This window comes from Stegostoma tigrinum, chromosome 8 (genome assembly GCF_030684315.1).
Source record: "Stegostoma tigrinum isolate sSteTig4 chromosome 8, sSteTig4.hap1, whole genome shotgun sequence".
In the NCBI taxonomy this organism is placed as follows: Eukaryota; Metazoa; Chordata; class Chondrichthyes; order Orectolobiformes; family Stegostomatidae; genus Stegostoma; species Stegostoma tigrinum.
The window spans coordinates 7,838,239-7,849,128 of NC_081361.1; the positions used below are offsets into that span (position 1 = coordinate 7,838,239).

The following is a 10,890-nucleotide window of genomic DNA, read 5'->3' on the forward strand; positions in this document are numbered from 1 at the left end:
GTTTGATGGGCCAGAAGGTGTCTTCTGTGTCAAATGATTCTATTGTTATTATTCTATCAATTTTAAAACTAATGGAGAGATGTTCACTGTCTGCTTAATGCTCTCTGTTGATATTCCAACTACTTACCCGCCCAGCTATAAAATCAAGTCCAGGCCAACACCCCTCTTCTCTTGTGCGGTCTCCTACATAGTGGCTTAAAAGCTGCCCTGGATGTACTTTAAAAGTTTGACACCCTTAAAAGCTTTCACACAATGACTGCACACGTTTACCCTGGGAAGTTGAAATCCCTCACTTTTATTCCCTTTCACTTTTTCACTTCACAGAAATTTGCCTACATATCCACTCTACTGTTTCCCTTGGGCTTTGAGGTACACTCCTAGTACGCTCCTAGATTGTTGCTTTTTGGTTTTTAAGCTACAGACCCATCTGTTATTCTCCCTTCCAACTGAGATTAACTTTCGTCACGTTTTATTTTAATAATACCGAATGACGAGCACAGAATGATGCCAAATTGAGAGAAATTTTGGAAAATTATGTTGAGGATAATTTCAACATGCTCACCTCTTTATTTTGAAACTCACCTGCTGCTGGGAGTATTGTCACTCTCAGAGCCATTGTTTGTTTCATTCCTGGTATTTTAGGGATGTTTAATGATTGTAAAGCTCTTGGCTCTGATTGAAATTCCATTTCCTCGTGATGCACGGCCTTCACCCCTGGTCATGGTTACCCCTGGGGCTGGGTCTGGGTGGAATGCTCTTCAGACATCTGGTGTAAACTCAATGGACTGAAAGGCCTCTTTCTGCACTGTCGGGTTCTATGATACTCCAGAATTGTAGGCCTTTGGCATGTTCCTCCCTTTCAAGCATCACATTGGACTTGATCATTTTATGTAATGAATTTGGCTCATTACTCACAATTGAATCTAATACAGCCTGCCCTCTGCTGGGTCTGGAGTATATTGCAGCAGAATTTGATCTCAAGCGCACACACTTTTACCTACTCTCTGACATTGACTAGTCCCTGTTGGAGCTGAGTCCATTGCTAATCGCCATTTATGCTAAAGGTAGATTCCGGAATCAAAGACATAAATTCTTATTGCTAATCGAACTAAAATAGAATGGATTGTTAATAATGAAGACTGTCGTATAGTTTAAAATTGAAGGCGACAACAATTTACAAGGGGACATGAGTATAAATGCACATGATTTCCTCCACTTTGGTGGGAAAAGAACACAGATCATTTATGAAAGGAAGTGGGTTAGAATCTGACTTGCCCACATTTTCCCAGATTGATCAGGAATTTATCAAATTCCAATTGCTTGTCCAGTGCCAGAGTTTTGTGGGATGTTTCTAATCCCTGATTCCTCCCAGACCCTCGACCCGCTGCAATCTGTCCCAGAGTTGGTATCTTCACACAGGCACTGTGCCACTCACAGACCCACACTCACAAAACAGTGGGACTGGATATCAGGGGCAACAGGGTGGCCCTCACTGCACAGAGTGTTGGCCAGCAGCTACCCCAGGGTGTCGATCGGGGTGTCCAGGACAGGGAATGCTCAGAGGCAGCAGATCACTGTGGGCTGCCATGGCTGGCATCAGTCAGGCATTTCGGAGCACACCTCAGGGGGTGGGTGGGCATGTCGGATTGAAAAGAAGGGATTGGGCAATGAGGTTTTGGCGTTGGGGGCTGGGGATGCAGAAGCATTGATGTTGCTTGACAGGTAAGAAAGGAGGATCAGGGTGAATGTTGAATGGAAAATGAGGATGGGGGTGTTGCCAGATCAGAGGGAGAGGTCGGGTAGAGAGGGTGTAGGCAGTGCTGAGGATGAGGTGGGCGGTGTTGGCAGGACTGAGGGCTTAGGTGAGGATGGAAGGTGAGGACAGTGCTGAGTGTGAGATTGGAGGGTTAGAGCTGTGCTGAGAGTGAGGGCAGGGTTGAGTGTGAGGTAGGGGGGTGAAGACAGTGCTAAGGATGAGGGTGAGAGCTGTGCTGTGGATGGGTTTGAAGGGTGAGGACAGTGCTGAGAGTGAGGATGAGGTCAGTGCTGAGGGTAAGGGCAGTGCTGACGGTGAGGTCAGTGCTGAGGGTGAGGGTGAGGGTGAAGGCAGTGCTAAGGGCAAGGGCAGTGCTGAGTGTGAGGGCAGTGCTGGGGTTGAGAATGAGGACAGTGCTGAGGGTGAGGATGAGGGCAGTGCTGAAGGTAAGGGCAATGCTGAGGGTGAGGACAGTGCTGAGGGTGAGGGTGGAGGGTAAGGGCACTGCTGAGGATGAGGGCAATGCTGAAGGTGAGGGCAGTGCTGAGGGTGAGTGGGGAGGCTTTGGCAGGCCTAGGATGTCAGGGGAAGGAGATATCAAGTGAATTGTCATGTTATGCTGGAGGGTCCATTCTGTTCTTTATGATTCTATGATATATGTGCTCATGCTCCTGCAAAGATATCCCAGCCTGGCAATAATATGGGATTATGGATAGTTCACAAACAATAACAAAATACATTGGAGGAGCACTCAACAAGCCAGTAGGGGAATACATTTAAAAATCCAGTTTTAGATGTGCTACTGCTAATTGGGACCTTTTAAACGAGTCTGACAGGAATTGGGACACAGAGCAATAGCACAGCCTGTGGAATGATTGAGGAGGAAGTAGAGATTAAATCAGATAAGTCTAATCGGAAAAACAGGCAGAGCCAAATTAATGAACATGTTGGGACTAGCGGTCTGATGTCTATTTATTTCAATGCATGGAGTATAACAGCACCTGCTCAATAACCATCTCAGAAATGCCCAGTTTGGGTTCCACCAGGGCCATTCAGCTCCTGACCTCATTACAGCCTTGGTTCAAACATGGACAAAGGAGCTGAATTCCAGAGGTGAGGTGACATCAAAGCTGCATCTGACTGAGTGTGGTATCAAGAAGCCCTAGCAAAACTGGAATCGATGGGTATCAGGGGACAAACTCTCCGGTAGTTGGAGTGATACCTGACACATGGGAAGATGGTTGTGGTTGTTGGGGGTCAGTCATCTCAGCTCTAGGACATCTCTGCAGGAGTTCCTCAGGGTAGTGTCCTAGACCCAACCATCTTCAGCTACTTCATCAATGACCTTCCCTCCATCATAAGGTCAGAAGTGGGGGTCTTCACTGATGATTGCACAATGTTCAGCACTATTTGCAACTCCTCAGAAACTGAACCAGTCCATGTTCAAATGCAACAAGATCTGGACAATATCCAGGCTTGGGCTGACAAGCAGCAAAGAATGTGACCCAAATGCCAAGTTATGGCCATCACCAATAAGAGACAATCCAAGCATACATTGACATTCTCTTGGTGCAGCAAGACATTCGTTGGCAGTACCATCACTGAATCCCACACTATCAATGTCCTTGGTATTGATATTGACCAGAAACTCAACAGGACTCACCACATAAACACAGTGTCTACAAGAGCAGGTCAAAAGCTAGGAATACTGCAGTGAGCAACTCAGCTCCTGACTCTCCAAAGTCTGTCCACCATCTATAAGGCACAAGTCAGGAGTGTGATGGAATGCTCCCCATTTGCCTGGATGGGTGCAAACCCAAAAACATTCAAGAAACTTGAACAAAGCAGCCCACTTGATTGACACCACATTTATAAGCATCCACTCACTCCACCACAGACGTTCAGCAGCAACAGTGTGCGCCATCTACAATATGTACTGCAGAATTTCACAAAAGATCTTCAGACATCACCTTCTAAACCCATGGAAACTTCCATTTAGAAGAACAAGGGCAGTCTACACATGGGAATGCCACCATCTTCAAGTTCCTCTCCAAGCCACTCACCATCCTGACTTGAAAATAAATCACCGTTCCTTCACTGTCGTTGGGTAAAAATCCTGGAATTCCCTCCCTAATGGCATTGTGGGTCAACCCACAGCAGGAAGACTGCAGTGGTTCAAGAAGGCAGCTCAACATCACCTTCTCAAGGGTAACTAGGGATGGGCAAGTAATGCTGGCCCAGCCACATCCCATAGATGAATATAAATAAGGTAGATGAGTTTAGAGCCTGGATTAGGGCATGGATCTATGAAATTGTGGCTATTACAGAAACTTGGTTGAGAGAAGGGCAACAGTGCAACATTCCAGCATTTAGATGTTACATGCAAAGTAGAGATGGGCGTAAAATGTGTGGGGGAGTTGCATTACTGTTTAAGGAGCATGTAACTGCTGCACCAAGAGAGGATATCCTGGAGGATTCATCCAGCGAGATCATAAGATTAGAAGTCAAGAATAAGAACATTCCTGAATTTTCCCAATAGCCAGTGAGAGACAGAGAAACAGACATGTCAGCAGGTAATGGATAGATGTAAAGTTGTATTGGGTGACTTTAACTTGCCCAGTACTGACTGGGACTTCCTTAGTTTCAGGGGCTCAGATGAGGCAGAATTTGTTAGGTACATCCAGAAGTGTTTATTGAAACAATATGTAGCTTGTCCAGTTGGGGAAGGGCTGTACTGGGAATAGTTTTATCGAGGAATGAGTCTGGCCAGGTGATCGAAGTTTCAATGTGGGCAAATTTTGAGAATGTTGATCATAATTCTGCAAATTTTATGGTGGTTATGGATAAGAATAAGCCTAGATCTTGCAGGAAGTGCTTAATTGGAGGAAAGCTAACCACAGTATATTAAGCAGTAACTGGATATTTTAGCTTGTGTGAGGGTAAATCAACATCTGACTTGTCGGAGGGTTTTAAAGGCCAGTTTGTCAGAGTTCAGGACCAAATGTTCCTGTAAGAATGTGGGATAAAGATGGCAAGATTTGACAATCTTGGATGATGAGAAATATTGTAAGTTTAGCTAAAAAGGAAACGGAAACATGTAAGGTTTAGGAAACTGGGATCCGACAAGGCTCTTGAGAAATATGAGGAAGCATGAAAGAATTTAAACAAGGAATTTGGGGGTGGGGAAATGGTTAAAAAAGGTCATGATATGTCCTTGGTAAGTTGGATAAGGAGAATCCTGAGGCAGTTTGTACATATATAAGAAGCAAGACAGTAGCTCAGGAAAAGGAAGGTCCAGTCAAGGACTAAAGAAGGAATTTATACATGGGGCCAGAAGAAATGAGTGAGGTGATTATTGAGTACTTCACATTTGTATTCACCAGGGAGAAGGTAAAGTTAGGAAGGGGTATTTCAGGGCATGTTTAGATTAAGAAGGAGGTCATGTTGAGTGTCATGAAAAGTATTAAATTAGATAAGTTTTCAGGGCCCAATGGGACTTAAACCAGGATACTGAGGGAGGCAAGAGACGAGATTGTTGGGGCCTTGACAAAGATCTTAGCATCTTCTTTAGCCACAGGCAAGATCCCAGAAGACTGGAGAACAGCTAATGTTGTTCCTTTGTTTAAGAAGAGTAACAGGGTTAATCCAGGAAATTATAGGCTGGTGAGCTTTATATCAGTGGAAGGGAAATTATTGCTGAAAATTCTTAGGTAAAAATTACTTTTCTTAGAAAATTCTTACTTGTATTTGGAAAAGAATGATTTAGTAGAGATAGTCAACATGGCTTTGCATGGAGGAGATCTTGTAACAGAAATTTGAGTCTTTTGAGGAAGTGATGAAGATGATTGATAAGAGTAGGGCAGTGGATGGTATCTTCATGGCTATGTCGCCTAAAAAGCATTTGATCATTGTAGACTAGCCCAGAAGATTAAGTCACATTGAAACCATGGTGACCTGGCATGTTGGATACAAAATTGGCTTTGTCAAAGAAGACAGAGTGCATAGTTGTGGGATGGTGATTTTCTGATGGGAAGCCTGGAACCTGTGTTCTGCAAGGTTTAGTGCTGGGTAATCTGCAGTTTATGTGCATATATACAATATATATATTATATACAAAAATGAAGGTTGTCTAGCTAGCAAGTCTGCAGATGACATGAAAATTGGTGGAGTTGTGGATAATGAGGAAGGTTGTCAAACAATGCAGCAGAATATAGATCAATTAGAAGTTGGGTAGAGAAATGGCAAATGGAGTTGAATCCGGACAGGTGTCGGGTGATGCATTGTGGGAGGTCAATTACAAGAAGAAAGTAAACAGCAAATGGCAGCTCCCTTAAGCTCATTGATTACGGAGGGATCTTGGGGTGCCAGTCCACAAGTGGCAACATAAGTAGATAAATTGGTTAAGGCGGCATATAGCATGCTTGTCTTCGTTGATTGGGGCATTGAGTATAGGGTTGGCAAGTCATGTTGCAGCTGTATAAAATTTTAGTTGGGCCACATTTTGGAGAATAGCGCACATTTCTGGTTGCCACACTATAGGAAGGTTGAAGACAGTTAAAAAATGGTTACCAGGACGTTGGCTGGGTGGGGTGTATTCATACTAAGGAGAGATTGAATAAACCTGGATTATCATCACTAAAGCATTGCAGGCTGAAGGGCAACCTGATAGAAGTGTAATAAAATTATGAGATGCACGGATAGGTTGTATAGTCAAATTCTTTTTCCCAGAATGGAAATGTCAAATACTAGGAGACAAGGGTTTAACATGAGGGGAGAAAGTTTAAATGAGATGTGCAAGTAGGTTTTTTACACAGAGTGGTAGGTGTCTGGAACACACTTTATTGGGAGGGGAGGGGTGCAAAGTCAAAGCAGATACCAAGGCAAAGTTTAAGTGGTGTATAGACAGGCAGGCAGAAAATAGAGGGACACAGACCATGTGCAGACAGATTAGTTTAGAACGGCATCATGGTCAGGGCAGACATGGGGCCCAAAGGCTTGTTTTTACTTGAATGGACTGACCTTCAAAGGTTTCTAAATGCACAAGTATTATAGGGAGACTGGAAGAGTGACATAAAGACTGAAAGTCATCTGGTACATTTATATAACACTTTCTTTGATAGTTAACAGTATTCTGAATGACCCTGATAACTCAACTAGGCAGTGGGAGAAGAAAAATGGTGATGCTTCTAACAATATAACTTTATTCCTGTACATTATTCCCTGGACTAAAGGCCAGTATGTCAAATGACTGCAAAATTCCTTTCTGTACCTGAACATTAATTTTGTGTTCCTTGTATGAGCTCATCTAAGTGATATGCATCAGCAATGGATATTGTGGATATGGTGTCAAACAAGCAGCCTACCCTGACCTGAAAGGCACTGAATTAGGTTTATTGTCACATGTACTCACATGAGTACAGTGAAATGGTTACAATTTGGCATTCATGTCATCATCTTAAGCATAAAGGTATAAAAACAAAATCTCTGGGAAAGCTCAGCAGGCCTGGCAGCATCTGTGAAGAAAAAAAGTTAACATTTCAGGTTTGGCAACTCATCCTCAGAACTGGTTGTCAAGTTGTGTCAGAAGCTAACCTTAGTAAAGTCAACAATTCACTGTGAATCCACTCACTTTTTAAATCACATCCACATCTCGCACAAATCAGCAATGCTTTCACCTCAAATTCTCCAAAATTAGTGGCCAAGTAGTTTTTAACCAAGCCTGGACAGACTCTCCAATATCCTGTAATGCATTGTTCCAAATTCATTGGTTCAGAGGTCTATTTGCTCATCGCTGTCAGACATCAAAATTTTAGAAACTCTAGTCTCAAATCTGATCAGAGACCAGAGAAAGCTATGAATTTGGAACAACACTATTCCCTACAGTGACTCTAATGAAGACTGAGCTGGACAGCAAAGAAATTGAATGGACTTGCTGAAGGAGGTGACTGAGAAGCATCCCGGAATTTTCATATTGCATTCTCATATAAGCTTCTTTGCATTTAGGTGGAAGGTTTATGAACTCGCAAGCTTTTTTCAAAATAAAAGAGTATGATGAAGCCATTGCTGGTTGGAGAATATTTGTTATCTCAAGCTGGCTTCACCAGGTCTTGTCAAACCACTGTGGTGTCGGTACACCCGCACGCAGTCAGAGAGGGTGGTCCAGGTCTCAGAAAAGTTAATTTTAATTTGAACCAGAATGTTCAGGGTTGATGTCCCAGAAGAGAAATTTGAAACTAATACCTCCAAAACCACTCAAAAACAATTTGAAAAATAAATGAACACATTTGGTAAATTTTGTTTGGTTGAAGGATAGAGATCAGCCACCACAGCTAATCAATTGGCTCAACAGTCGACCCTATCTTCCTATGCCATTATGTTAGCTAGTTGTATCATTTCAAGACCAGTCAGCCAGTTACAATTGCAGAATATCTGCCAATATTCATTGCCAAGGTCACTGAGGGACCTCACAGAATGAGGAGAGTCACTGTTTAAAGGGAGGAACATTATTCAGTGAGTAGTTTGGAAGGAATAGTTAGCAAACCTTAACAGTAAGTTTTAGCAGCAACTTTAAACATGACATTTTAGGAACGATATACTGGCCTTGAAGAGAATACAATGTAGACTTACAAGAATGATACCTGGACTTCAGTGGTTCTGGGGCAAGATTATACAAATTAGGCCTGCTCTCTCTAGAATTTAGAAGGCTAAGGGGAGGGTATCTATCAAATTGCTCAAGCAATTAACAGGAAAAGATAGGATAGATAAACTATTTCCATTCACTGGGAATTCAAGAACTTGCAGGCATAATCTTAGAATTAGGGCCAGACCGTAAGAGATGTTAGGAAGCACTTCTACACACAAAGGACGGTAGATGTTTTGGGACACTTTCACAAACGGCAGTGAGCACTAGATCAGTTGTTAAATTTAAATCTGAGCAAAGGTATTAAGGGAGATGAGCCAAAGGCAGGCACATGGTGCTAGATCACAATTTAGCCACGATCTCACTGAACTGCAGAACAGAATTGAGGGGCTGAAGAGCCTATTCCTGTTACTTTGTCCTAAATGTCCTGGAAAGCAATCTGGGTTTCTCCAACAATTTCCAAGGTTCACAATATAAATGTAGTTATGATTTAAAAGCAGGACAACGTGACACAGGTTTCAGGAAAAACAACATCTGAACAAACAAACTTGAAAAATCCTTTAATGATGGTCAATGATTAGAAACAAGCAGAGTGGAAAATGTACAAAGGTTGTAACCAAAGTGTAGTGTTTGAATCAATAAGTGAAGTTTCATGTTCCAACACTGCACTACAGAAGTTTACTATTTGGCTTGAAAGAAAAATAACACAATGCAGAGCTCAAATTACACAGTGGACTGTGACACGGTTTAGCCCCAGGAAGCAGGTCCAGCGAAGCTTGGTGACTGTGTAAAAGGTCAATATTTAATTCTGAGCATCAGGATGCTGAAAGGCAAAGACTCAATACACAGCTCCAACCCTGAGCCAGGACACACTGCTAATGAAATAAGAGCAAGTATAAATCAAGACAGTGCCTTGGCAGCTCCATCTTTCCCCACAGTCAGATGCTCCCCACAAAGGTTCTTGAGCAGGCAGGGCCCCTTCGTTCCCCTCACCAACCAAAAATCAGGGGACCCCTTGCCTGGTTTCTTCACCTAGAGTCAGGGGGCCCATCAATTCTTCACACACAGAGTCAGGGGCCCATCGCCCCACCAACTCCTCAGCCCACTCCCACCCCCCACCCAGTAGGGGGTCCCTTACCCTGATTCCCCCGAAGATAGTGAGGGGTTCTTGTTGAGTCCCTGCAGTTAGAGCCCATAGCACCACTCCCAGAGTCAGGAATCAAGGACTGCTGGCCTGGTGAAAACTGCATTCCTCCACACCTCCTGTAGTTTGAAGTGATCTGTCCAATGCGCTATTATTAGACATTCCCCCAAATGCTGCACCAGTTTGATAAGTTTAAAGCCCAAAAGATCGCACAGACTCCACAGCACTACTACAGTTTGTTCTCTAATTGTTGCCTGTCTCTCAGAAAACCATGTCCACAGAGAACACACCCATTCAACTCACTGACGCCAACGCACATTGAAGGAAAACACATTGTGGCAATGGTTCACACGCATTCACCGGTTTGAACAGAGTTTAGGGTGAAAATAATGACATCAAATGCAGTCACCGTCACAAGAGAAATGCAGCCCATAAACCAAAACCTGGTCAGGGTTCCTGGGCAAAGTGTTTCTGAACTGAAACAGAATGGGCTGGCACCGCCTCCTCTCTCTAGCCCCACCCCTTGGGAATCCAATTGTACTGGCTATTGCGATCATCTCTCAAAGACAAGACAGACTTTACACCTTTGCAGTCACACTTGGCCCACTGTGCTATGGAAAATGCAAGCTCCTTTCTGGGCACAGATTTCTGTTTGCGAACAGATTGGTCAATGATTCCTTCAAGCTGCTGCTCCTACAAGGAGCGTGGATGGTCACACAGTCCTGGCATATGCCACTGCTGGTGAAGGACCGTGATGAACAGGAGGTTGGTATACCAGCTACACATTTTAATCAATTCCAAGGAAGGCTTCACCAAAGTGATGATCAAAGGGGTGTGGTATCAAGCAGGCTGGCTCCCCCTCAGATGAGTTCCAGAACCTGAAAATAAGAACACAGGGTCAGCGAGAAACAGCTCTCAGGGAAGACAAATTAAAACTGCTGGCAACACAAATCAGTGATAATGGGAACTGCAGATGCTGGAGAATCCAAGATAACAAAAAGTGTGGAGCTGGATGAACACAACAGGCCAAGCAGCATCTCAGGAGCATAAAAGCTGATGTTTCGGGCCTAGATCCTTCATCAGAGTGCCTCTGATGAAGGGTCTAGGTCAGAAACATCAGCTTTTGTGCTTCTGAGATGCTGCTTGGCCTGTTGTATTCATCCAGCTCCACACTTTGTAATCTTGGCAACACAAATCAATTACCAGTCAGACTCTCCCGGCCAACAAAACCAGACACAATCCATCTTGTAACTATTCTCAAGATCTACAGACTCTAAATGTAAATGCGCTGTATGTTCATACTGTGATCACTGGCTGGGAGACACTTCTCTATTTCTGTTTGGCATCTGC

General features: G+C 43.6%; 2 protein-coding genes across 2 annotated transcripts in view; both read right to left on the reverse strand.

The window, feature by feature from the left end:
- The window catches only part of tnr (tenascin R (restrictin, janusin)), a 153,135-nt gene extending 152,331 nt beyond the window's left edge, over positions 1–804 (reverse strand). The window contains exon 1 of the mRNA XM_048539986.2: positions 583–804. The gene's annotated coding sequence lies outside the window, so the exon portion shown is untranslated. The remainder of the gene's footprint in view (positions 1–582) is intronic.
- A 9,246-nt stretch (positions 805–10,050) lies between these two features.
- LOC125456173 (uncharacterized) overlaps positions 10,051–10,890 on the reverse strand; it is a 117,789-nt gene continuing 116,949 nt past the window's right edge. The window contains exon 19 of the mRNA XM_059648228.1: positions 10,051–10,233. Within this exon, the coding sequence (XP_059504211.1) occupies positions 10,051–10,233 (183 nt within the window). The remainder of the gene's footprint in view (positions 10,234–10,890) is intronic.